General features: G+C 47.4%; 2 protein-coding genes across 2 annotated transcripts in view; one reads left to right on the top strand and one right to left on the bottom strand.

Moving 5' to 3' along the window:
- Positions 1–8,122, top strand: part of MCF2 (MCF.2 cell line derived transforming sequence) — a 35,053-nt gene extending 26,931 nt beyond the window's left edge. Inside the window, exons 23-27 of the mRNA XM_009702012.1 lie at positions 358–464; positions 545–657; positions 938–1,050; positions 2,550–2,650; positions 7,316–8,122. Of these exons, the coding sequence (XP_009700314.1) occupies positions 358–464; positions 545–657; positions 938–1,050; positions 2,550–2,650; positions 7,316–7,356 (475 nt within the window). The 3' untranslated portion in view covers positions 7,357–8,122. The remainder of the gene's footprint in view (positions 1–357; positions 465–544; positions 658–937; positions 1,051–2,549; positions 2,651–7,315) is intronic.
- A 2,763-nt stretch (positions 8,123–10,885) lies between these two features.
- Positions 10,886–26,598, bottom strand: F9 (coagulation factor IX). The gene is made up of 8 exons (XM_009702011.1): positions 26,532–26,598; positions 23,300–23,463; positions 22,928–22,952; positions 20,947–21,060; positions 18,962–19,090; positions 16,627–16,856; positions 14,404–14,521; positions 10,886–11,433 (listed from the first exon to the last, which is right to left on the bottom strand). The coding sequence occupies exons 1-8, from the start codon at positions 26,596–26,598 to the stop codon at positions 10,886–10,888; spliced, it is 1,395 nt and encodes a 464-aa protein (XP_009700313.1).
- Between the last annotated feature and the right edge of the window lie 218 nt (positions 26,599–26,816).

The raw sequence follows: 26,816 nt of genomic DNA, 5'->3' as shown, positions 1-26,816 counted from the left end.
GTGACCTCTGGGTAGGAGGCAGGAGGGATGTGCTGCCGTTGGTCCTTCGGTGGTGGTGGTCTGGGGATGGGGTCTGTAAGGGGCACCCTCGAGCGCTCGCCTGGCAGCACGGCCTGAGCTGCAGCTCCTCTGCAAGTGGAGACAGAGATCAAAGATGATGCTAAGAGATGGCGTAGCAATTTTATTTCCTCTCCCCCAAAATTTAAAACCAGTCACCGAGTCCTTTACTTTTATAGAAAGGTACATTAAAAAGTACCACTATTATTTCTGACCCTGTTTTACAAACCCTCATGTAGTGGAGTTTGCATTCATTCGTAAAGTAAAACTAAGAGTGATTTCTTTTTTATTATCATTCAGAAAGCAGCAGCGAGCCTCCATAAGCTCAGAAGAGAACGACTCAGAGCGCACCAGCCCAGTGATGCTGGACAGCGGGCTCCTGTCCCCCCAGAACAAGCCTCACAGAAGTACGGACCCTTACCCTTACCCTTCCTTCAGGGTGCGGGTGCTGGGGTACCCCTAACCTGAGCTGCACACTGTCTTGCAGGCTGGCCAGGAATGTCACAGTCCCTGGAAATCTGCGAGGGGCTGGAGGAGTGGTCGGGTAATCAGTACCTCTCCAACTGCTCGGACACCGAGGAGGAGGATGGGAACCAGCTGGTTAGTACAGAGATGCAATAGCCCCAAAGCTCGGGGTGCTGCCGTTTTTGGTTGTCTCGCTTTGTTTTGCTTCACGGGATAATGGATGTATCTTGTCCATGTCTCACAGATTTTCCATATCTCAATTTTGGGGAATGAGAAGTCTCAGCCACAGTTTCTTGAAATAATTTTAATTAAGGTAGCTGATAGGGCTCTGTCACATTCCCTGCGGCAGTCAGAAATAACAGCTGCGTGATATGAAATGTAGCTAAATAAGATAATTTTTTTCTTAATACCACAGTCTCCAGGAAAATATAAAGCCCTTGCAGACTGCAAGAGGAGAGGATCAGAGGACCTGCTGGTGAAAAATGGAGATGAAATTCAGCTTTTGCATGAAGATGGTGAGGGACAGTGGTAGGTATTTTAGGATTACTTTGCCTTATCTCTCAAAGCCTGCAAGGCGGTCCCGTGCAACCTCGCTTGCCTGGTGATACACTCGTTGCAGCTTCTGATTAAGTTTTAGAGTATTCCAGAAAGCTAAAGAATTCATTCCCTTGCCAAGACTAGAGGCCATGCGCGCTGGCTTGGCCTGGGAAAACATGTCAGGACTTCCCTTGCCATGGGCGTCTGGGCGAGCTGTGTTTTACCAACACCTTCACAGCCCCTCTTGCCAGGCTCTTCCCACTTCAGATGATGCTTCCAGTGAGAGCCCTTTGCCCACCCCAACTCAGCTGTTGGCTTTGTTCCTCTGGGCTTATTAATGGCAATAGTGAGTAATTGCAAGACATTTTCCTCCCTCAAACAGCTGGACAGGTGTTAACTGGTTAATGGCTGCAGACCATCTTTCTGTTGTATTTAAAGCTGTGGCTCGGAAGATAACACTTCACAGCTGGTTCTCTTCTTATAGCTGGGAGCGTTGCCTGGGAAATCACCATACCCAGCCTTCTGCCTGTTGAACCATTAGTCTCCTTGTCTCAGTGAGCAGCGTGCCCTCTTCTGATTTTTGCAGCAATTTGGCTGAGATTTCTGACTATCTTTCCTTCCCAGGTTGATTTCTGACTAGCTCTCATCAGCCAGCTCGGGATCTCAGTAGGAGAGAGCGCAGCGCGCTGGTGCCTTGTTCGGGATGTGGGAAGGGTGAGATTAGCAGGACCATGGATCAGATTTGTGCAGGCACTAGCCCGTAAATGCACAGACACAAATGCCCCGTGGAGGATTCCTGGCCGACATCTGCAGCCCTCGCACTTCAAGGAAATTAGAATAGAATAGAATATTTCAGTTGGAAGGGACCTATGATGATCTTCTAGTCCAACTGCATTTTGCAAAATTCCGTTTGTTGTCAGCAAAAGCAAGATGTAAACATCTCAGTTTTGCTGAATGCTCACTGCCTCTCATCATGGTTTTGGCTAGTGCCAGGCAAAGATTTCTCACACCAAGCTTTTTTGTTAGCACAAATTTCACGGCATGAGACAGAGGGATGTCATTTATGAGTATGAGTATTTCCAGCTGCCTAAATCTTGGCTTGAATTTACTTACAGTACCCTGACTAAATTAATTCTCCCAGTCTAGCTCAATAGCAGAGAAGCAAGGAAAGATGGCTCCATCGGTAGTCAGTGGAGGAAAACTGGCATCTCCGGAGGTCTCAGGCAGGATAACACGTGCTCTGGAGAGTCCTGTTCCTCGCCATTGACTAGAGAGGGGCCCAAGGCAGCTGTGCTCCCAATGTGGGCTGTTTAATTAGGTTCCTAAATTTAGGTGGGAAGAATACTTTGAATGCATGCCCAGCTCCTGTTAAAATGCTTCCCTGGTTTGAAAAAAATTGTTGGTTGCAGCAACAGTTGTGTTGAGTGTGCCCATATCAAACTGCTCCTGAGTTGGTTTGTTTCTTTTGCTAACGCCATTGTCCTTCAAAGGTTGGTGAAAAACCTAAACAGAAGAAAAGAAGGCTGGATTCCTGTCCACAGTCTGCAGATAGTGGTCGGTGACTGCAGATTTCGGAATGCCAAAGTCGCAGGTATCATATAGCACGCCTAGCAGAAATATTTCATAACTCCAATCAGGTCTTTTAAGCCATTTGCATTACACTTGATGTACTAAATCTGGCTGCATATGCCTCTGCAGGAAAAAAACAGAAAGCAGCTACTCCAAAAAGCCTGCAAAAATAGTAGATTAAGCTTTTTTTATTTATTAACACCTTAAGCCATTTCTGTGACGTTAGGCACTAGTAAATTAAACCCAAGCATTTAAAAACGTAGAGTTCTTTGCAAGAGCACTGGGTAGAAGATCGGGGAGAAGAGGTGGAGTCTGACCAGGGATTCCCGTGACTGTTTTGCCTACTCGCTGCTGTAGCTCAAACCCCGTGTGAATAGGAGGTACCTAGGCAAAATCTCCTCCTGCTGCAAAAGACGTCGTGGCCTGACCCCCAGCACTCTAAAGGCAATACTTCATTTCTGCTGCCTCACTCTTGCCCTCATTGCCGCCTGCCTGTTAATCCTTCATTAGAATAAAGTTTATAATAAACAGGTTACCAGGTTTCAGCAGAAGGCTTCTAGTCTCAAAAATCATATTTCTCATTTTCTAGCCGTAAATGTACATAGAATTAGACAGGGAAGCATAACAGATGACACAAGAAAATGCCTTAAGAGCAGCCTGTCGCCCTTGCCATGTACGCAGCATCACCGCTCCATGCCTCATCACCGTGCAGTCCACTGGAAACGGGAGACCAGGGTTTGTGATGGGAGCAGCTCAGGAAACCCACATAGATTTAGTGTATTTTAAAAAAACCCAAAACCAGTAGTTATGACCACATGAAACAGATTTTGCAACTGTATTTCTTTTTAAATACTTCCTTTTTGTCAAAATCTATTGGTTCGGTGAACGTGAAGGAAGCCTTCGGAAAGGCTTAGGATTCCAGTCAGCTCTTGATGGTTTTCCAGCATGTTTCAGTGAAATCCTTCCTATACAGGAAGGTATTTTTTATCCCCTTTGTTGCAGGGCAGTCAGATTTCAGAGGCTGGAAGTTTTCTGACTTTACATAAGGGGTAGCTTGTAGTGGGCTAGCAGTGCAGCAGAGAGGATTCCCCTTGGCGTGCTCTGGAGCACCACGTGTTGTCTTCTCAGCAAGTCTGGTTATCACATCTTGCCGGGTCCTGGACCACAGCCTGTGCAGGAGGTTTTTCCAGCCATAAATGCATCTTGAAAACAGGGTGCTGGCAAACTTTGAGCACTGGTTTGCTTTATCAGTGGTCATATCCCCCAAAGCCTAGAGACTCGCAGCTCCAGGCTGGTTTACAAAGTTGTTGAGTACAAACTAAGGAGAATTTCACAAGGTGAAACCACAGAGAGCTCCTCCCGTCAGTCTCGCACCACTGCCCAGACACTTTGCAGTTGTGTTGCCAGGGTCTAGTCACAGCACTGAGGCTCTCTTTTCCCTGTTAAGATTAACTCTGTTCTCTCCTGCGATTGCTGATTGTGTATGCAGTCTCTAGGCATGATTCTAATTTTACATGCACTCCAGGCAATATTGTAGGATGATGTAGGATGTTTTCTTGCTATTTCCTAGAGCTATTCCTAGAACTTTTTCGTGATGTGTCCTTATAGCCCTAAGGACAACTGCACTCTGAAAACCCATTTTCAAACAGTACCTTTGCATTTAGCAATTCCCTTTCTTCTGCAGACTGGTCATTTTATACTGCAGGTGGCTTTGTACCATTGACTGCTGGGGGATGCAGTCTGGATTGGGCTCTTTTCTGCTTCTTCAGAAGATGGAGCTCTTGCTCCAGTATAGCAGAGGGAGAATTAGGCAGCCAAGCTTGAGGAGCAAAGTAGGGGCAGGAGTGAGCGCAGTAACCCACACATATTATTAACTGCTTGTGCTGAAATGCTGTTTTGCATGTAAACAGAGTAAACTTGATTAATATGTAGTGGGTCCCCAAGAGCTTAGAGCGTGCTGGAGTCGCTTCAGAGCTGGGGCAGAGGCAGTCCTGGCCCTTTGCAGGGGTAGTGCCTCTGTTATTGCTAAGCTCCAGGTTGCCACAATAAATAAAAATATATCTCCAATCATAGAATTTCATAACCAGAATTCGTACAAATCTGAGATTGTGGTTTTTTTCAGTGCAAAGCCCTTAGCTGAATAGATGAAATGGTTCCCTTACCTTAATGTTTTTTCTTGGATTTATACTGTGGCCCTAACAAAAACCTCCCACCACAGGATGGCTGATATCTTATGCTTACAAGCGGTTCCTCTCCCCTCCTGCTAATTATTCCAGTGTTGAGCCAGTGCAAATCATAATGAAGTTTTTTTTTGCTGCCCATTTTAAGTTATCAGATGTGTATTTGGTCAATGTCCCACTCCCCCACCATTGCCAGCTTTGCAAATCCACCGTCCCCCTGCACCCTGCCTGCTGAGGGACAGCCTATGTGTAAAGCTGAACTTACAACACCCAAACGAATCCACAGATGATTTTTTTCTTCCTTTCCCCACCTGGTTGCATAGGTCATTTTCCTTATAGGTGAGTGGTTACTATTGGCAATGCCATGTAACTGTTGATAAAACAAGTATTTTGGTCCAAATCTGCTTTTGCAAAGGTGGTGGTGATGGGGAAACATTATTAAAATTTTTGTAAATCTTGGCCTGGATATCAGCCAGGAGTTTTTTTGGGGGGAAGATGACTGGCTTGGAGGTGAATTTGAAAACAAGTTTTCCTTCTGGTGTGCCTCTAGCTATAATTTCTGAGATTAGTTCTTGCTGCTTTCTGAGTAGATTTGTTCTGTCTCCTGTGCAAATCCATGGTGGATTTTTTTTTTATGTGTATGCTGTAGGAATAGTTTTGCATCGCAGGTGATAACATGCAGGTCTCAAAATGGAAAAGATTTGGAGCAAACTCTGCTCAGAAAAAGCAATATTCAGAAAACAGCTGCTGCTGAGATTTACTTGCGTGTTGCTAGTTTAAGCTGCCTTGCTGAAGTGATCAGGCATTGCCTGGTTAACTGACTTGACTTTTATTTGAATTAACAAGGAAATGCAAGATTATCTCTTCATTTCCCTTGTGCAAGACACACATCTTGGGGAAGGTGAAGGCTGCAGTGTTACAATCCCAACTCCTCTTGCACAGTGGGGCAGGAGACTAAACATTTCTGCAAGTCCCCTGGTTGCTAACGTGCCAGAGCACTGACAGCATCTGTGCATCTTGCCTCTCAGCTGCCCTGCAGCACCCACTTCTTGGCAAACGGAGAGCAGGGAGGGCAGAAATGAGGTCTTTGCCCTAACCCAAAGGAGATGCGTGACTCGTTTTTACTTCAGTGACACAGTGCTCATGTCCAGCAGCACCACAGCCTCCACTCTCATCCAGGTTAAGCTCTGTCCCTGCTCTTCTTTTCTCTCAGCAATGGTAAACAGATGCAAGCAAAAGGAAACATGCTGTTTGCTCCTGAATATTCACATCCAAGCAAAATGGGGCCAAAGCATTTTCAGCTTTTTTCACCTGACCTTTAAGAGCTGAGCAGAGAGAAGGGCGAGTATCCAATTCCCACTTGCTGCGTGGAGGTTACATGAGACTGTTCTCTTTTAGAGAGAGCAGGAAATAGAGTAGCCTGGATAAAAAAAGGGATTCAAATGAAAAATGGAAGCAGAGGTAAATACTTTTACTTATTATTTATATAAAAGAAATATTGCTACAACTTTGAAGTTCTTTTAAACAGCAAAAAAGTTATGTGGCAGAATTTGCCCTGAGCCCAAAGGCAAGGAGCGTTCAGAGCAGGCATGGAAGGATGCTCTGTGCCAAGGCAGGCACCCCCACCCGCTTGATTTAAGGAGGACGCAGGCTCTTGTTCTACACCCCGGCCCCTCTCCTAGTTTGTTTTAACACCCCACTTGCCAAATTATCTCTTCCAAGCCTTAAGGGGATCCCCTGTATGTGCTCTTCATGCAATAAAGCTGAGTAAAGGTTTCCCCCACTGGTAGTGCCTGAAGGACGGAGCTTGCTATCCTGTGCTCCTGCTGGCCAGGGCGGTGGGGATCGTCCTCTCGGCTGTCATGAGCTTGAGGCAACCCTTTACGTGGCTCCCTAGGCCATGTGGTTTGAATCTGCCCGATAAAGAGTGTCGTACGTGGCTGAACTCTTGAGCTCTTGCAGGCTGGCATAAGCATGTTAGCTGAAATGCGCAGGTTTTGCCTAAGTTCTGTTTAAAATGCCACTTGGAGTTTTGCAGATGCAGCCCAGCTGTTTGCACTATTACTCACGCACTTTAATGATTGCAGCCACAGGCTTTTGTATTTATGCAGGGTCCATTAAAGGTAATGTTGATTTCTTTTTGGCCTTTGAAATGTAAAGCAGGGTCTCCTTACACAACCTATGATGCCAGCCAGCTTCACAGAACAGATATTTAGTATTGCTGTAGAAAACCATTTTGAGCCTGACACAATAAGGGGTATAGAGAAGATATCAGCTGGCCGCGCTGTGATAATCAAGTGATAGATGATGGAAATGAGTCAAACCCTGCGGTCCTGCCTTAGGCAAGGCTCTCGCTGAAACTAGTGGGAGTTCAGCTTTTAGGAAGAACTGCAGGAGTGCACTTATTTTTTTTTTTATGTGACACAAATGTTACGTGATTACAGGGAACAATGTATTTCTTGGAATAAGATGCTTTAATATTAACATCATTCTTCATTACTTTATAGATGCTGCCCTGTGTAACACGAGAAAGTTTAGTTCCCCTTGAATTAAGGGTGAACTAGTAGCATCCTATTTTCGATGCTCTTTGGAAGCTTTCAACTAAGTGTTACAGAGAAATAGCACAATAGTTGGAGTTGTCCTGTACTATTCATCACATTCACAGACCTCCACAGCTTCATCTGCACTGAACAGGACCGGGGTCCTAAGCAGCTTCTCATAGTCATAAAGGAAAGCCATTCTCTGCTCTTTCTTTTTTTTCTCCTATGGAAAGTACAGTATTTTATTAATTTTACCTGCTGTTTTTCCATGACATCCATCACGTTTCATCAGAGAAGTACACTACAGTTTCCTGACACTTTGTTTAGATGCTTGAAATTTCCTCTACAGGTTGAAGGCTTTACCTACTTATTAGCTAACAACTGTTGAAGTTGCAAATAAAAGAGTTGAGTTTTGGTAAACCAAAAAAAAAAACCAAACCAAACCAAACAAAGAAGGTGTATTTCCTGCTTAATTGATTTTATAGATGGATTTCTCTTAAATATCTACTTCAGCTATGTGAATGTAATGTTCTGTAAGAGCATCATCTGGCCGACTCACATGCGAAGATGCAATAACGCTAAAGATCCTCTTTTTGCACTTAGGGTCTGACTCCAGCCCATTGCGGTCAGTCCCCTCGATTTCAGTGAGGTTGGATCAGGTCAAACTGACAACTCAGGGTTGTCGCCAATCACGTAGGGTCCCAAAGCGTCCCAAGGCTGAAACCTGTATCTAGCAAGTGTTGAAGTTTACATTAAATGTATGTACTTTTGGAACACGTGCCATAAATCAAAGTTAAATGTCCATGTTTGCACTAAGGATGTTCTTGTGATAAGACTGTACTTTTCAGCATCTTTAACAGTTATGTATCTATTGAATTTTTGGGAGAGAAAAAAAGAATATTGAACACTCATAATTCAATTTTGTGTTTCTTTGTCTAGTTTTGCTTTTGTAGAACATAGGTACAGGTGGTTTGACTTAAGCAGATGTGTGCGAAGAGCATCTGACTGTTGAGAACAGGGTTAATATTATGCATGCGGTAGTGAATTTGCTCTGTCCCGTCCAAATGAAATGTTTTTTTACCGTGAACTAAAGGGGGACCTCTATGATCTGACTTTGATTTGTGAACCATGGATTCTTAGACACAGTTGCAAATTGTTAAGTTAAAGCATACTGGTGGTTTATTTTCTTTTTGGTGACTGTTTTTGTATGGAGGAATTGTTGAACTACTTGATGGCCGTGGTTGCCCGAGGGGTTCTCCACCATGCTGGCGCGCAGCGGTGGGCATTTCTCCAGTTCAGGTGGCCAGTATTACGGGTACCCCCATACACCCTCAAAAACGTGACCAGCTGAGTGTGAACTGCAAGACCTAGAAAGATCCCAGTATTCTTCGGCCACTGGCAATCACCGCAGGGAGGTTTTAAGTCACTGAAGGTTATTTCCATCTACTTAAAAATCGGTCACAATGCACTTGCTAGGTGGAAAAGTAGGAGTATCTTAAGTTCCTGTCGGGGCTCTTTATAGTGGTAACAATTCTTGTGGTAACAGTACACATTTTGAGGTACAACTGTAAATATTTGTCTCAAACATAGCACACATGGCATATTAAATGGTTTTAATCTTTTTTGTCTTCCATAGTTTTAAATCTAAGCTTTTATTAATTTATGAGGTTGATAAGTTCTGCAAATCTGAATGTACAGTCTGAGATTTTTAACATTTGAAACTTTGCACACGACATGGTATGTTACCTTAAGTATGCTGTTGAACTAGGCTTTTCATGTATATGTATAAATTACAGTAGAGAGTTTTCTCTGCAAGTTTAAATGAGCTATATTGTATATGTACCTGTAAAAAATGTGTTAAATCTATATTTAAAGATTAAAAACTTGTTGAATAAATTCACATGAGAATATGCACTTCTGTCCAAAGACACCTCTGCTATAATTCTAGAGAAAAAAAAATAATTCTCACGGTGTCGGTTTTATTTAATTTCTTCGGAACAAATATAACCTTCTTACATGAATTTTGATTTTAAAATAAGCAGTGCAGATGATCCGATTAGCTTCTTGCTGGATGTAGTGGCAGTGAAATTGGGAGAGGCACCTTAGTGCTCATACTGATGTCTGAAATAGCAGCTATGGAAATCCTGCCCTTGCTCAGGCTGTCTCCATCATCACCCTCCTCTGCATCCCAGCACCGGGCAGCGCTGGCAGGAGGGACCTCCGGGCTGGGGGCCATGGGACCTTGCTCATGGGTGAGGGCACAGGGGCTGTGCAGGCATCAACAGCCCTTTTGCAGGTGAGGGGTGGGGGGGAGAGGTAGTCTTGGGGGCACATCTTACTAGGCGGGAGGGAGGGAGGACACCCCCTGTCAGTGGGTTTCTGCCTGTGGGGCCATGCCGTGGTCCTGTGTGCGGTGCCGGCAGCGTGGTAAAGCCTGGGCACGAGCTGCCCGTGTCAGGCATCGTGGTGCAGTGCCTGAAGGCCCTGCCGATTCCCTGTGCACCCTTGGAGTTTTCCATGGAAGAGGATACAAGAGGAACCGATGTTGAGCAGAGGTAAACCTCCCTTCCTCTGGGATTATTGCCTTCCCTCAAAGTTGGGAACTGCATTAAGCCCACTTGAATCAGCCTGACAGAGGACCTCTGCCCAGCATAGCCTTTCCCTGGGATGTCACCTCCCTTTCCCTGTGCCTCGGTACCAGCACCCATCCCAGGTTTCTGCCACCCACTCACACTGGGGTGTCCCATGCTGTCTGCACTCGGGGGTCCTCCCACAAGCTCCTTTGGGGAGGGCAATGCACCATCTCCATCACTACCAGCAGCATCTGTGGCTGCAGTCTCTAATTTAACATGATTAATAGGAAGACCAGGACAAGTAATGAGCACTAAGCAGTTCTCTTTATAATCCTAACAAGACTCAGCAGAAATCATTAGCATAAAGCCTGCCAATACCTTTAGATGAGTTTTATACAGATTTTAGATCATTTATACAGCCAATTTTATGCCATCCTGTAGCAGGAGGAGCGTTACCTGCTGCCCCTCATCCATGTCAGCCCAGCTCATGTGAAAACATCTGGGAGAGCACCGTGGGTGCAACGTGTTCACCTCCCTCGTGGGCTCCTGCTACAGGGATGGTGCTGGGTGCTGGTGCCCAAGGCACCCAGTGCCTGCTGGGCTCCCCTTGCCCGTGGTGCTGTGCAGCAACCGTGGGCAATGCTGGTGGCACACTGGCCCAGGGCACGTGTCAGCCATATCCCAGTTCATCCACACCAGCCTCTGCATTTGGGATTTGGGGACTTAAACCATCTTAGCGGTGCCAGTGCATTCAGGAATGCAGTCATGGGTAATTAAAAGGGCTTTTTATTTCCTTATTACCACATTTCCACTGCATTCTCTCAACTTCTGCCTTCCAAGAGCAGAAATTAGTTCATTTAGAAATGTTTATTAAAACACAATGATTTCTGAAAAACATGTAGATTGCTATGGTTTCTCTTTAACTAACCAGTCCATCCCAAAGCACGGCGTAACCTCCTGTGGGTTAGGTAAGCCTCGTGATTTCCTTTATCCACTTCAGGTACTTGGAGACCCTGGTGTAGATGCCGTATTTACCAGGCTTGGCACATTCCTCACCCCAGCTGGTGATCCCCGTGAGAAACCAGGTGCCCTCAATCTCGGTGGTGTAGGGACCTCCACTGTCCCCCCCACAGGTGTCACTGCCCCCAGCCGGGAAGCCTGCACAGAACATGTTCTGCAGGATGGTGGTGGAGGTGCTCTTGAGGCAGGTTGGCCGGTCAACAAAAGGCACCTTGAGGACCTGGAGGATGGTGGCCGGCCGGCCACGGAAAAGCGTGCTGCCCCAGCCGCTCACTGTCCCCATCCCGTGCTTCAGGAGGGTGTTGGTGAACTCCCGGTTGCCAATGCAGATGGGGGTAACGTAGCTGTTGAAGCTGAGTGGCTGGTCCAGCTTCAGGAGGGCGATGTCGTTGTGATGTTTGTTGATCGTGGCATTGTACATGGGGTGGGGAAGGATTTTCACCACTTTACGCTGCTGCTCTGTGTTGTCTTCCTCATTGGTGTTGTATTCACCTGCAGAGACAAGAGTGGCGTGGGCTGGACCCCTCCATGGCTGGGCCAGCGACCATGCCCTGATGATGCCATCCCGAAGCAATACCAGCCCAGCCGGGTGGTTGCAAAGGGATGAGTGCTGCACACCCCAGCCCTCAGGCTGCTCTGAGCCCAGTGATGGCAATGCTGCTTGCTCCTTCTCGAAGGGCTTTGGAGGTTCCCTCATGGCAGCTCCTCCATGGTCTCCACAGCTGCAGGACCTGAGCCCTCAAAATGTGACCCTGGGTATGCACCAGCTGAACGAGTGCTAAAGGTCCGAATGCTTTTGCCAAGGTTAGCAGCAATGTGGGTGTTTTGGGGATTTAGCACCCTCAGAGAGATGTAAGGGGCTGTTGCACTTGCACCAGAGGGGGGACAGCCTCTAGAATTAAAAATCTTTACTTAAAATACATCATTTATTAGTGAAAAGAAACCTGACCTTCCCTTTTGTAAAATCACACAACCACGGGGCAGAATGAGGTGCAGGGGGCTACCAAATGCTTCCCCCTCCTGAGATGCTCACAGGTGCCCCTGGGTCCCTGCTGCCCCCACGAGGTTCAGCTGCTTGCGATTGCAGGGTGCTGCCGGCAGCTTCAGGCTCCTGTGATTGAGTTGCTGGCAGCCTATTGCCTCCCCTCCCGGCTTGTGTAACAGGTAGAGGGAAGAGGAAAAATGTTTTGTGGTCTCGGGTCAGCAAATGGGCAGCATCTGGGTCTGTCTATAGCCGAATCCCCTCTCCTGCCTGTGAACTGGTTGTGCTGAAGGTTCAAGAGCAGGATGACTTCTCCCGCTTGCTTTCTCGCAGCCCAAGAGGTGCAGGGTGCGTTTAACCCCTGCTGCGGTATTTCTCTATGCTTTGCTGTAATCTCCAGAATATACCATCTCCTCTAAACAATATCTGCAGCGCTCCTGGCCCTGGCAGTGTCCTGTGTCTGCTGCGTCTGCCTGCGAGGAGCAGCACGGAGCCCAGCGAGAGAGGTGAGGCAGCTTTCTGTGTTCACGTTAATGCTGGTGCCTGATGAAGGCAGATTTGGTGGCTGGTGCTGCTGATGTGCTCTGCGAGGGGGTTTTTGCAGCGGAGTGTGAATGTCAGCTTCCTCGCAGGCTGTGTTTCTACAGTGTAAATGCAAGACAGATGTGGGGGAGACTTTCAGAGGGTTTTTCTTATGCTATGGCTGCTTACTATTGCTGGGGACCTGAAAATATGCTTCAGGGATGAAAGTGGAGAGGAAAAGAAGGACAGGGGAGGGGAATGTTTCTTCCACCCCCTGCTATCAATTTTTGGGCCTCCTAGGATGCTATATACAAAGCTGAACATTTAACATGAATGGACGTGGAGGACTTGGATGTTGCCCATGCCGTGTATGTGGTGCAGGCACAAATTCAGTAGTCCCTGTAGCCCTGCAAAATTGTGTTTTGTTTTCTTGACTTGCTGCCTGTCCAAAACCCTGCCCTGGAAACCCAGTGCTACTGCAGAGCAGTGTGAAGGTAGTGGGAGGGGATTTGGCTGATAATGTATCCTAAACGGAGGGGGTGCAGGAGAGCCCCTGAAAGGAGAGGCAGTTTGCATGCGGATGCAGGAAATGCAGAACCTCTGTCCAGGTGGAAATGTGCTTTTCTGGGGGGAGGCTGCTTTTGCACTGGACATTTTGTACTTTTTCACACTAGCGGGTGCAAGGCTGGACTTTGTGCTGGGCTTTCCAGCAAAACTGCCTGGAAGTAGATAGCAAAAAATGCTGTGTGCAAGCTGCGAGCCTCATCCTGCCAGCACAGGGCAGGTGGTGCCCAGCCCCATGGCACTCCATCTCCAGGCACTCGAGCTCCCCAGGAGCTCAGCCACGTTAATGTGGAAGATGAAGATGCAGCTGAAGCCCTCTTGGTGAACTTGTTTCTGATGTAAACTCAAGGCTTCCAGGCTCAGGTAGAATGTCTTTTTTGTCATTTCATAGTGTTTAAACAAAAAGCATGATTCTTCCATGCCTCCTTTCAGGGCTACTTGTAGCAATTACTACATCAGTGTTCCCCTACTGTACCTCGCAGTGTAACCCCCCTATACTAGATATTCATCCAGGGGAGAAACAGACAATTTGGGGAAGCTGATTCTGCCGCAGCCATGAAACATGGCACCACGATGCTTGCCAAGTCCCCGCACTGAGTTATCAGCAGTCTGCCTAGGAGGCAGTATGGAGCAGCTGGGTACCAAGAGTCAGGGGGAAACACCGTATTTCAAGCAGAGATACATTTGTTTTGTAAAGTATCAGCATCGCTTGCCATGCAGTCTGGCCACACTGCCCCTGCCTAACTCCTCAGAGACCCTGCTGTAAAAGCACACTCCCACATGCCAGCCCAGTGTCTCTACTTCAATTCATAAAATTCTATTTACTGCTAAAGAAGTTAGAAGCCAAAGTAGTCATCTTCTCCTTGCAAGGAGCTAGTCAGGTTACTGGTGTCCCTCTTGCACCAGCCACAAAAATCCATTCTCTGAGAGTTGTGTGAAAACTTAGCATGACACCCAGAAGAGCAGAAAACCCTAATGAGGTCCTACGTGGTCAGCAGAGAAAAAAATCCATCACACCAGCTCATGAAGCAGCATCTTAACTGAAGTCCACTGGGTTTTTAAGCAGCCTGGGGTCCTCTCTGGCTCAGATGAGCTTGTCCATGTTCAGGTTGAGCTGCATTTACGACACGGTCCAGCAGCTCCGTGGCTTTGGGATCAAGGCCAGAGCCAGCTCACTGCTCCCACCGGAGATGGTGGTACCTGCAGAGACCAGGCTGCCGAAATGCTGCAATCTGCAACCGGGGCCTCGGTGCCCTAAAGTAACTTGTGCCACATTGCTGCCTGTCATGGTGGTGTGGGTCCCAAGGTTCTGTGCGATGCTTTGTGCCTGGCCAGTGCAAGCCCTGTCCCACATCCCTCACCCACGCTGGCCCAATGCTGTCTGAGGTGCTCACCTGCTACGGCAGTGACATTGTCTCCTGGCTTCAGGCAGTGTGCTGCTGTCACTAACCATTTCTCGTTGATGATGGATGCACCACAGAAGCCCACGCCATGGCTGTTCACCAGATGAACCTGTGGGAGCAGAAGGAAATCAAACCCGTGGGTTTGTGTAAATCGGTGGGGAAGAAGAGTGGGATGCAGGGATTTTATCTGGCTGTAGGACAGGCTGCGTTTTGGTTGTACAGACCCAGTGCTGCCAGAGATGCTGCTCCTCGGGGAGTCCCTGTCCCTCCGTCCCCAGCTCTGTCACAGAGCATGGTCAACGCCACCCCACACATGCGTTAGTGCCCCGTTGCACTTCTGCTCCTTTTGCTGTCAGGCTGGGAGGGCATAAACCTCATCATAAAACTCAGAGGGTCCAAAATACAAGCACTTCCACAAGCACCTCCTAAAAGTGTTTTGCCAGTGACTAGATCTTAACTAGGGACAAAATCTTAACCGTCCATTTCATTTGGGCATCTAACTGCCTCAGCGCTTATGGGGCACAAGCCAGGACATTCCTTATGCTAAAACTTGTAATTAAATTGATCAGCTGACTTGCTGGACTGTGTTTAAAAGAAGGATTTCTCATAATTCACCCATTTTGTTCTTTTCACATGGCGTGACTCATCACTGTCCACATATTTACTGTTCCACGGATTTACTCATTTGATGCCTTGTTAGGCAGAGCCAGCTGCATTTTAAGGAGCTCAGTATCCATAATGAAGAGGACAAGGCTTGCCCATGGTGATGAACCAAAGTGCCTCCACACCCACAGCCATCCCCATCCCCTGCATCCCCTGTGGGCTTTGCCCCAGGAGCTCCAGGCCGTGCTGCAGGAGGGGAGCGCAGGCTGCCGGTGGCGGCTGTTGCCACGGAGCCCGGTGCCCACACATGCCTGCGGGTGCCAGCATCACCTATGGTTTGTCCCACAAAAGGTTGTGCTAGAAAGCTCTGTGTGGCCAGGGCAGTGGTACGGCCTCTTCCTTGCAGACACAAAACATTGCCTCTCAACAAACCTCCTGCTGCTGCTTCTGGTGGCCGTGTGCATCCCCAGCACATTACTGGCTTTTTCAGCTCTGAAATGGAGGGCAGATGCCCGCTCCTGACCTTTCTACGTACACCCTGCTCACCGTTTCACTCTCTCAGAAGATGTAGAGGGATTGGAATGGGCTGCCCAGGGCGGTGGTGGAGTCACCATCCCTGGAGGTGTTTAAGAAAAGCCTGGACGTGGCACTCTAGTGCCATGGTCTAGTTGACATGGGGGTGTTAGGGTAAAGGTTGGACTCGATGATCCCAGAGGTCTCTTCCAACCAAGTCGATTCTGTGATTGACTGATCTGCGTGAACGGGCATTTATGTCCCTGTGTGAGCAACTTTTCATTGACGTCACCAGTGTTGGTCTGTACCAGAGCTTGCAACAGAAAAAGATTTGCCATTCCTAAAACCTCATCTGAATTTATTATTTTGCACTCTCAGCCACTGAGATTTCTGTGCTCATGAAAGTCAGAATAGAATTTAAGGGCAGTAGATGATTTTGAAAAAGATCCAAACTAGGAGCTAACCTTCCTTTTGACAACAATTTAAAAGTATTTGCAGAGCGATGGGTTGGAGGAGGTTTCTTTGCAGCCAGTTCGCCCCCCCCCCCCGCCCACCCCACCTGTGATGTCACTTTTGGTGAGGTAGAGAGGACTAGGATGTCACAAGTTGGATGAAGAAAGAGCAGCTGGATTTGGTAGGTGTCATACAAGGACAGATCCTTTGTTGGTAGAAATTATCATGGATCTGTTGAAACTGATGGAGCCAAAAAATGAGCTGCATTGTTCCTTGCAAAGTTGTGCCTTGCAAAGCTCTCCTCCCTCAGCCTTTGGCTTAATTTTCATAAATTCATGGACTACTGGGGAATCTGTTGCTATAGCTCAAAAGGAGATTCTTTGTGCCCTGCCAGATAAAGCTGCTGTGACTCTGACTTCTAGCTTTTTTGCCAGGGTAGACCCCCAACCAGGCAAGTTTTGTTGCTGTGGCAAACAGCTGTGTACAGAAGGAAGCTGGGATCCTGTTAGAATTGAGATCTATTGCTAAACTAACCTCGGAGACAGGCTTTAGGTATGTAGAAGTAAGATGATCCTGCATTCAGAAGGAAATGAACAGACAGAGCGATCGCTGGGGTTACAGGAGAGCTGCAGAAATAGCCAGTACCTGCCAAGGCACCTCGCCTTTCATGCTGTCTGATCCACCAACAACCCGGGTGCCTGTCTTAATTATGGGTGTGATTTTCGTGGTGGCGGCAGTGCTGGTGTCCGTGATGTTATCAAGCACCTCGTCATCCTGGTCATCTGCGGTGATGTTCCAGTGCTCAAAGGTGTTTATGGCTCGGGTGAGCTTGTTCTTCACTTCAGGAGCCGTGATCCTCCCGCAGGGATACGGCACTGGGAGAGAAACAGTCATGGTTACGACTGGCTGCACAACACGCAAAGAGTTACAGAGACTGAAGGAGCAGGCGAGGAAGCAAATGCTGCCTCACCTCAGCACCCTCTTTTGGGACCAACACGGGAGACGCGGGGCCATGGGATGACCCTGTGCTCTCTGTGCAAACAGATGCCTGCGCCTTTGAGCCGCGCTGTAGGTAATATGTAAGAGTGGCAAAAGCGTAAATTGTTTCTGGGCTTGACATCTGAAGAGATTTTTAAAAGAAGCAAGCTTGTGAGACAGAGAGGCGCAGGTCTGACGGGACGGTGCAGCTGTGCCTTTATTTCGCGGGATGCTGCGGTGCATACCTGGGAGGCTTGCTGCGGTAGGCAGCCGGGCACTTGGCTGACATTTCTACAGCAAGTAACTCCAGTACAATAAAAGTCCAGCTGGGAGAGGGCAGGAAATAATATCTGCCAATTGTACAGATAATCCTGCTTGGCACCAAGGTGAGGAAAACATTAATAAACTCTTTCTAGAGTTGTAGATTTTCTTTGTTAATGAAGATCTCATCTGTAGGCTCATTTCAGATGAGCTCTTCCCATTTCTCTCCTACGCAGAGTTTCCTGCTGACAGTGGCAGTCAAAATAGTAAATAGCATCAGGCATTGTCTTTCATCTGAAAACCTTTTGACAGCACTGTGCAAACAAATACTAGTGTAAAATCAGATGTAAGTGTGGCCTACTGAGTTGTGTGGTGTTTTTTTTTTTTTTTTTTCAAACAGTCTGCTTTAGAAATAGGGCTTAAATAAGTGTTGAGTGATGGAAAGTGCTACCTGTGAGGTTAGGCTAGGAAATGAAAGTTTCAAAGCCAACAAAAGCTGAGCTTTTGCAGGAAGGGCAATTACCCAACCTGAAAGACGATCTTATTGCTAACAGTAAAACCTCCTGGTCAAGTGCAAGTGATACAGCATGTTGGACAACACAGGTCTGAGCTCTTAATAATCTCCATTAACAGCAGGACTCCCAGCCTAAGATACTTCCTACACTGATTGCTGAAAAGTCAGCACTTTCAGGAGCTCAAAGTGTTCCTGGCTGTAGCCAGCAGACCTTCAGAAACTAACTCACCTGTGCAGGTGCCTGCATGCTAGCTTAGGTGTGCAAATCTGTTACTCTCAGGTATTAGAAATATGATAGCATCAAATGTTAAATTGACCTTAGATGAGAAAACACTTCCCTACTCAATCGCCTCTGCCAGATGTGCTTCTGAGATGTTCATGGCCAATTAACTTGTTGTGTTGCGGTAGGTTGCGAATGCACATGTTGGTGTAGTAACAGATATTGTTAACAGCCTAGGAGCAGGGTAAAGTTGGGGAATATAACAAGAATTGGCTATTCAGTCACACTTTATGAAGTTGCAACCTCAGGCAATGCATTGCCCATCCCACCCACTCAATACCAGAGCTACGCCACGGAGTCTAGTTACCATTGAGGGTCTTTGTGTGCAGAGACACACTGTTGGGAGGACAGCACCACCACAAAGCTTCACTTGTTTCCACCCAACTCAGGTAATTATAAGACACTCTGTGATGGCCAGCCATGAAACGGACCATCAGGAGGATTTACAGTAAGAAAGATTGTCTTGTGTTCTGAAAAGGCCCAGATCTTCAGCATAGGATCAGTAACTAAGTTGTAGCTCCTATTGGAAGAACACAGGAGTGAGCTCTGGCTGGCTGGACACAAGCGCATATGCTGGTGTAGCTGAACATCACATTTCTGCCCCCAGAAAATTACTGATCTATATATGGAAATACAAGATGGCTGCAAGTGGGAGAGGTGCCAGTGCAAGCAGCCATCTGAAACAAGCATTTGCCTTGTGAACAAATTCCTGGACGTCTAGCCTCCTTCTCCACCTAGGCTGAAAAAAGGGTGTTTAAATTGCATCCTTCAAGCCTGACCCCACATCCACTGTTTGGGTCAGGCTCTTTACATTTGCTAAGCTGGAAAACAAGGCTGGTTTTTAACGGGATACTGCATTTCTATGAGATTCATGTATTTAAATTAAATCCAGGACAAGACCTTGGAAACTTTCACCCAAATCTCTTAAAAACACTTTAAAAGTTAACCTGTAGGTTCACAGGACTTTCCATCTTCATGAAGTCTATAGCCAGCAGCACAGGAACACATAACTTTCTGCGGTGGGTCATGCCTGCAAAAGTGCTTACAGCCTCCATTTTTAACAGCACAAGTGAGGTCTGAAAGAAATTAAAATGAAAATGTGAAAGCTCTTTTGAAATACAACTGGTCAGAGATTTGTTGGGACTTGGGCCTTTGGGCTCAGCCTATAACCCGCTCTGGTTGTTCCAGGCTATGGAAAACAGATGTTTGTTTGCAAGGAGAGTGTCCTCCTTCCAAATCATATCCCTGCTCGTAATGAAGGAGTGCTGGGCACCTCTTTGAGAAGGCAAGTTGAGAAATGGCCCTGTGAGAGGTCCCGCCAAGCCCTGGCACAGCCTCCTGCCTCCAACAGCTGCGTGCTGTCTGAAATTTGGCAGCCTGACCGTAAAGGACTCCTGCAAATATTTGGTTACGAGCCACGTGGTTTCCCCACTGTTGTGCTGTTTTCCTGCCCCCTCATACTTACGGCAATCCAGCCCCGGCGTGGATGCTAGCGGAGAACGCTGTGTGTCAAATGGGAGCAAACCCTGAACCTAGGAAGGGCTATGTCCTGGGATCATTGCTGGGCTCCGAATTTAAAACCTCAAGCAAAGCCATGTATTCTTCCTGACATACCAATAAATCATCACAGCCTGACGTGGAAGGCCCGTTTCAGCATGACATTTGATGAACCTCATCAAACCTCACCTAGTTGGAGATGTCCCTGCTCACTGGGGGGGCTGGACTAGATGACCTCTAAAGGTCCCTTCCAGCCCAAATGATTCTATGAAATAGGCCCCAACTTGAGGCACGGCGACATTCCTGTGACTTGAGCGTGTTTTCTCCGACCCCACCTCACACTCCTCTGTGTTGGGAACACCATTTCTTGGAGGTGGGAAATCACTAATCTGCAGCCGCCCTTTTAATTCTCGGTGAGTTTCCAAATAACTTCACAGCAGATTAACTCCACTCCTACTTCCTCAAGGACACCTCCCTTCCTGTAGCCATTTTAATGCCATCATTTACTATTTTTACAGAGCTCCTTTTCACGCCTCACTTCTAGCTCTATTTTTGTTCCTGTCTCACTTCCACGAGAAATCAGCAATGAGACTATTTAAATTTGATGCAGCTTTGAAATGCTCTTTTTAACATACACTCCTCTCTTACCAGAGCAGAAGCACAACTAGAAAGAGAATCTTTTATTAGTGCAGTGAGTCTAGCACATTATGCGAGTTGCACAGCCCCTGATTATATTATAAATATAAGAGCTGAAATATCCCTCTTGCTTAAATTATCAGCTGTTTAGTTTTCACAAACTCCTCAACCCATCAGGAAAATATTTGCCTTTTGTTTGCCTTCAGAATCAAGGTTGCTGGCGATAATTATAATTATGAATTTAGCAGAGTGCCACTGAGAGGAGGTTGCGGTAATCCTGCCCTGCTCAGCACCTGCTGCCCAGCCTGGCATCGGAAATGGAGAGGAGCAATGAGAGCATGGGGGCCCCATCAGGGTCGGTGGAAAACTGCTGCTTTCGGCAGGTGAGCACGTCGTCCCTGATTGACGAGCAGCCCCAGAAAGGCTTGTGCTGGGGAGATAAAGGAAGGTCTCTGTGTCAACATTTGCGCTGGCAGCCACAGTGTGCTGAACAAAAGACCTTGAGCCTGAGTCTCTGTTGAACGCTGGGTAAGAGCAGGGATCTCGGTGCTCAGCGGAGGTGGAGCTGGGGCTCCATCAAGGACAGGAGAGGACAGAGACATCTGCCTCTGTATCCCCAAGCATGTCCTCCTGTAATCCCATTGCCACCAGGCTGAATTTGCACATTCATGCAGTGCCCTTCAGCAAGGCAAAACGTGTCTGAAACAGCCCTCTAGTAGGATGAAACTCTACGCCCGCTTTGATCTGATGGGATTTCAAGTAGGGCAGAACAACCACCGGACAAGCCCCTGGTACGTACCTATCTCACAGTTTCTGCCTTCGTACCCAGGGGGACACCAGCACTCATAGGAACTCACCGCATCCTTGCAAACGGCTCCATTTTTGCATGGATTAGGGTCGCACTGATCTCCATCTTGGAGAGAAGACAGGAGAATTAACGAATACAAGCGTCTGCCATGGTGGTGCTGACCAAGTGCTGGAGCCTTGCTCTGTGCAAGCCTCCTGCTAAAGAGGAGCAAGAAACTGCACACCTTCATCCTTTATAATAGAAAAGAAGTCAGATCCTAGCACCCAAGTGCACAACAGTGCTTTACCCAGAGTCCTAATTATGTACCCTGTCCCGTGTGGGTTAATTCTGCTTGTTGCAGCAGAGCTCCTCTTCGGTCTCCCTCATGCAACATCTCAACAGGACCTCATGTCTTGGCTAAATTAGACAGACAAAGTTAGAAGGTTTGCTTCCTCAAGAGTGGTTAGGATTTCCTAATCTGAATTATTTTAATACTACTTTATTCTCTGAAGGTTTGGGTCTGTCCACTTGGGTTTGGAGACCTCTGTGTGCATTAGGATCAAGAGCCTCAGTCTTGCTCTTTTTCTAAGTCTTGTACTACTATTGACTGGTCTAGATTTTTCTTTCCATGTCAGGGCTTTTATTTTCACAGTTGCCTACAGCTGAGAAACTGAGGCTTTAATAAAAATACCCAGTATTGCAAAATTCGTGATCTAACACTTTGGAAGAGTAAGTCAGTGACGTTAAATTACAGGGAAGTAGTTGGAAATGGTTATGCAAAGGCAAGGAGGAAGGGGAATGTCTTGATGCATTTGTGTCCTGCCAGTAAGTGTGGCTATTAACGGTGTTTTCCGGAATGGGCTGGAATGCAAAAGGCAGATTGCAAATGGGAACAAAACGGTTTTGTCTTGCCTAAGGCATGGCGTCGAGGTTTGCATGTAAGGTGTGGATCGTGGCTGTTGTTGTTGCCTGTTAAGGGCAATTGGGGTTCAGTAGCACTTGGGTATTGTGCAAGGGGTGAGCTCCTGTGGGCTCCGCATCTTGGGAATAGCAGCTTATAAATTGAACAGTAAACCAGGCACTTTGGATGATAGGGGAATATATGGCGTTCATTATTTTTGAAGAGCTAATTGGTTACAGTGGCAGGGAAACAAATGCAGTGTTGAGTTTCATCAGTTGGGTTTTCAGAGGACAGTCTTACAATGCAAATGTAACTTCTTTATTTTATAGTTTGGACGGAATAATCTGAATTATTTAAGGCTTTTTAGTGAGATGTTCTGGGCACTTCGCCAATCTACGAAGCAGTTCATTTATTGAAATGTCCTTAAAATTAGTTTCAGATGTTTTAGTAGGTATTGAAATCTTTTTGGTAAGGGACTGAGGAGTCGTTGGGGATGGAGGTTGGAAGGGAAAAAATAGAGGATGGAAAGAAAATGGTGGAGAAGCAAGGGTTTGGGATGACTGGTGTGAATTGCAAACAGCTGTTTGCTGCGATCATGTTGAGGCTCCACTTTAACATGGCATTTCTAGGGGTTCGTGCTGTGCTTGCACAAGGCTGTGCCTTATCTGGAGATCTCTGCTCGAGAACAGAGCATTTGCTGTTTGCTGAAGGGGTGTTAATTTTTGCTGTCACGTTTTACTCTATGCCACAGCTAAAACTAGATGCCCAGAGCGTGACCTGGGCTCAACGGATCCAGTGATTTGTGTGAACCGGTTTTGTGCTGTAAGATTTTTTTTGAAGTTTGTTCAAAAAAACCTCTGCTTTAACAAAGAAAATGTTAAGTAATTTGGGTTGTTTTTTTTTTTGGCTTGCAATTTGCATACAAACAGGACAGGCCCAGGCATGGTGGCTGCAGGATTTAGGGTGCGTGACTGACTAGCTCTGTCACAACAGTTTCTGAATGCTCCAATACATTTGTTTCAATAAACATCTGCTACTTATGCACTGAGAGATGAATATTATGCATTTGAACATGAAGAAAGCAGCTCTTACCAATGTATGTTTTCCAAAACTCCATCTGCAAAGGGGAAAAAAAAAAAAAAAAGTGGTTTCCTTTGATTTCTAGTTTCTGGGCACTGCCTGACTGAAGTAGTAAAGGGATGACTCCACAGCTAAAGCAAAAGACTTGCGAGAAAACAACCACCTCCATAATCCCAATGGTAACCAACAAACCTTTAAAGCAGTTCCCCAGCCCAACTGAGGGATCACAAATGAGAATAAAATACAATAGAAGTTGCACTTGGTCCCTCCAGGTTTTCCCCCTGCTATTCACTCCTCCTTCCCCTCTGTGCCTCACCCAAAAGTCTCGTAGAGGTGCGGGCTGGGGGGAACAAGATGTGGCCATTTTGCAACAGTGATACTCACAGTTTTCTCGGTGTTTTCAAATACTTCTCGGGCTTCTTCAAAGCTGCATTTTTCTTCTATGCATTCTCGCTCGAGGTTCCCAGGAATAACCTCTTCCAGTCTGTTTGAATTGGCTCGCTTTTGCCTCTGCAGAACCGAGCTCGCCTCTTTGTTCTCGATGAAGACTGCAATTTGGAAAGAAATAGGGGCTAGGGAAGAGCATGGCCATGGTGTGATGCAGGTGGGATGGGCTGTCAGGGCTTTGTTCTCCCAGTAAGCAAGCCCTTTTCATGTGATCAGCCCCTGTTGCCCTATGGCCCGGAATGTTTCAGGAGCGTTATCATCTGCTTGAGGTTTCTTTGGTGTCTAACTTAAGTGCAACCCAGAAAATCTAATCTGGAGAACCAAGAGTCAAAGTAGTCGATAGACAGAAATAACTGATGGCTGGAGGGTGATTAGGAGCGCTGAAGTTTGATGCTTAAAATACTCACACCATCTGCTTTAGGGTATCTCCTATCATAGATGCACAGACCAAAATAAGTTATTTGAGAGGGGAAAAAAACAGGCTTTTTCATGCTGCTGCTTGGTGAGGTCTTGTTTGGACACAGAAATTGTCCTACTTTAACTGTCTCTGTTTTGGCTGTGAAAGGCTACTTGCCTCTGCAAGAAGCTGCGGCCCTTGGAAGCCACGGGCCATTTGCTTCTCTCCCTGCTCCTCACCCTTGCCCATGTGCCTGGGTACCACCGTTTCCCGCTGGCAGGAGGGGTGACATGAGCTCTCCTCACCCCCTGGGCCACGTCACCTCGATGAGGTGCTCTGCATCCACCTTCAACTCGCTGGCCAAGCTCCTGGGCAGGGACCTCCAGTCTAGGCGGGATGTTCGTCGTGGCTACCAGCCTGGTGAAGGGCACAAGGACGCGCAGTCCTGTCGTGGTGCTGTCACAAATGCCATCCCAGCAGGGCCACTCATCCCATCGGCAGGGTCAGCAGCAGCAGCTTTTCTCCGGCAGCAGCCTGGCAGGGTTTGCTCCTGACCCACCTCTCATAGACCCCCACCTCTGCTGAGCAATCTTCCCCCATCCCACCACTCTAAAAAAGACATTATTCACCCAAAGGACCTTCTTGCTTTGTCTTCCCAGCCTCTCCTCTCTCTCCACCCTCCGTTAGCGCTCGTAGCCGTGTCCCTTTTTGTCACCAGATGGCACGGTAGGGCAGCTCTTCTTGGAGCTGCTGGTGGCCACCCTGGCCAAGAACCCTTGTCTGGGGGCTCTGTGCTGGAAGGGGTTCAGGCATCTGTGGGCCTGGCCCCTCTGAGGGTTAAGGAGAGCATAAGCCCAGCCAGGCGGGCAGAGAGGAGAGCGAGAGGCAAGGACCAGCTGCTCGTTCCTTCTCATGGCTAACTTCTGCTCTTCATCCAGAGTACACCCCAGCCTCTCTGAGCCCACAGAGGATCGGTTTTGTTGAACTCTCATGAGTCCCAGGCGGGTTGCTCTGATGTATGCCATGCCACTGAGGGTGTAACCAGCCCCTTCACTTAAAGATCTCTTTGCGAGAGACTGAACTAATAGTTTTTGCAATGCTTTTAATCATTGCACAGCAAGCTTGCACCTCTGCCTTCCTCATGCTAGTGTGTTTTTGGTTAAAAACAAAAAGGAGTGTATTAGAATCCTGACCTGAATCTAATTTTTTTGGCAGTAGATGTCGATGGGCAAGGCACTGAGCTCTGAAGAAGCCAGGCTTGTTTCAAGCACTGCAGCCCCCATGGGGTGGCTGGTCCCCTCCCAGCTGCAGGGTTGTGGTTTACATGTGGGACACGAACGTACAGCCCCAAGCTAGCCTCCCCGGCTGAGCCGGGGGGCTGAGAGCATGGAGGCACTGGGGGGGCACAGCCTTGCTGGAGAAGACCTGTCCCCTTCTCCCCATGGCGTGGGCTGCAGCCACCAGGTTGTCCCCAAGCTGGGCGGAAAAGGCTGAGGTGAGAATGATGGAGCAGCCTTCCTTGGTCTTGTAACCCTGTGGGGCTCTCCATGTGCTTAGTGCCCGGGGAACCGAATGTGGGCCCAGCCGCACATCACCCTGCGTGAAGTGAGGTGGCTGCGTTAGACCCACTCCTTCATCTCTTCCTGGTGGGATGTGCTAGGCACCCACCATAATTAACCCATTTAATGGAGAGAACTCATTTCAATGAATGTCATTTTGCCTCCCTCAGATCCCTCTAGACTTTCTCAGTTGCTTACTGATCCCACATGCTGCTTTACAAGCAAAACTTGATTTGAACTGAAGGTTGCAGGCCCCACTGTGTCACAGGCATGGTACTCACCCTGGCTGGAAACCATCCTCACACCAAGAATATACTCGCTCATGACTTACCGACTTCTGGACCAGTATCTGAGGGACTGAGATGGGTCTCTGGGCCAAGGGGCTGTGGGGGCAGACCTGTCCTGCCAGCGGAGTATAGTATTTTCTAGGAGATACACCTGGGTAGGTGGTGGTACCAGTATGAGGTTCTCCTCACTTTTCACTGCTAAGCAAACTTTTTGGAAAGAGGCTCTTTTTTTTAACCTGCTACCTGCAATGTTTTAATGAAAGAAGAAAGGCCAGCCTTGCACCAAACAAGTACTCACACTGGATGTGAACCAGCCTCTGCCGGAACTGTTGCTGCTACAGATGAATCAAGCAACATCCTGCATTACTATGTGTGATTGCACACATCCATCAACTACTCTAACTTGTCCACAACTTTGGTTGCATCTTACAGTCTTTGTTAAATTCACGCTGGATTTGGCTTTGAACAATTCTTGCAGGGGCAAATCCAATGACTGTTTTATGGATGTGAGTACTTTTTTTGTACTCCAGGACAAAGCGATGGCACACAAAGACGTATGGATGTCACTCCACCAGCAACGCTCTCCCCCTTTTTTCCTTTGTGTGGGTGTGTGCATTCTAAAATGGCTGAATCGAGCTCTGAAAGCTTAAAAGCTGCAAAAAATTTGAGAAAAATCCTATTCTTAAATTTAATCCCTGTGACACATTCTGCGTAAAATCAGCATAAAAACTATTATTTCATTCCCAAGAAAAGAACTGGAGGTTTAAAGACAGGAGCTATGAAATGCAGCAATCCCTCTGAGCTCTCGTGTCTTATGAGACTGCTCAAGCTGTCCCACCATCAAGTAACAAACTGTCCCTTCACCTGTGCCAGTAACCCCCCCGCACCCAAAAGTGAAGGACTTGCTAGGTTTTAAATGAACTCACCTGTACTTTCGACACCAAGACAAGCTCCCAGAAGACAAATGGAGAATACGAGGGGGATATTTGCCATCTTCTTCACGCTGCCCAAACCTCCCACTAACAAATTGTTCCGGTGGTGGAGCTTAGTCAATAGTTCCAAAGTGCAAGTACTTGTTTATTTACTCTGGGTAACCCTTTAATTTAAGGCCCCCAGATGTGCCATTGCTGAAGCTTGAAATGGTAGCGTGGGTGTTACTGGAGCGGGCACGTCCACCTACAAGAAAGCCGCTAGGTAGTTGCAGTCCTTGG

The sequence above is a fragment of the Cariama cristata genome, unplaced genomic scaffold, assembly GCF_000690535.1.
Source record: "Cariama cristata isolate BGI_N322 unplaced genomic scaffold, ASM69053v1 scaffold10526, whole genome shotgun sequence".
Classification (NCBI taxonomy): Eukaryota; Metazoa; Chordata; class Aves; order Cariamiformes; family Cariamidae; genus Cariama; species Cariama cristata.
This window is presented reverse-complemented; position numbering and strand designations above follow the sequence as displayed.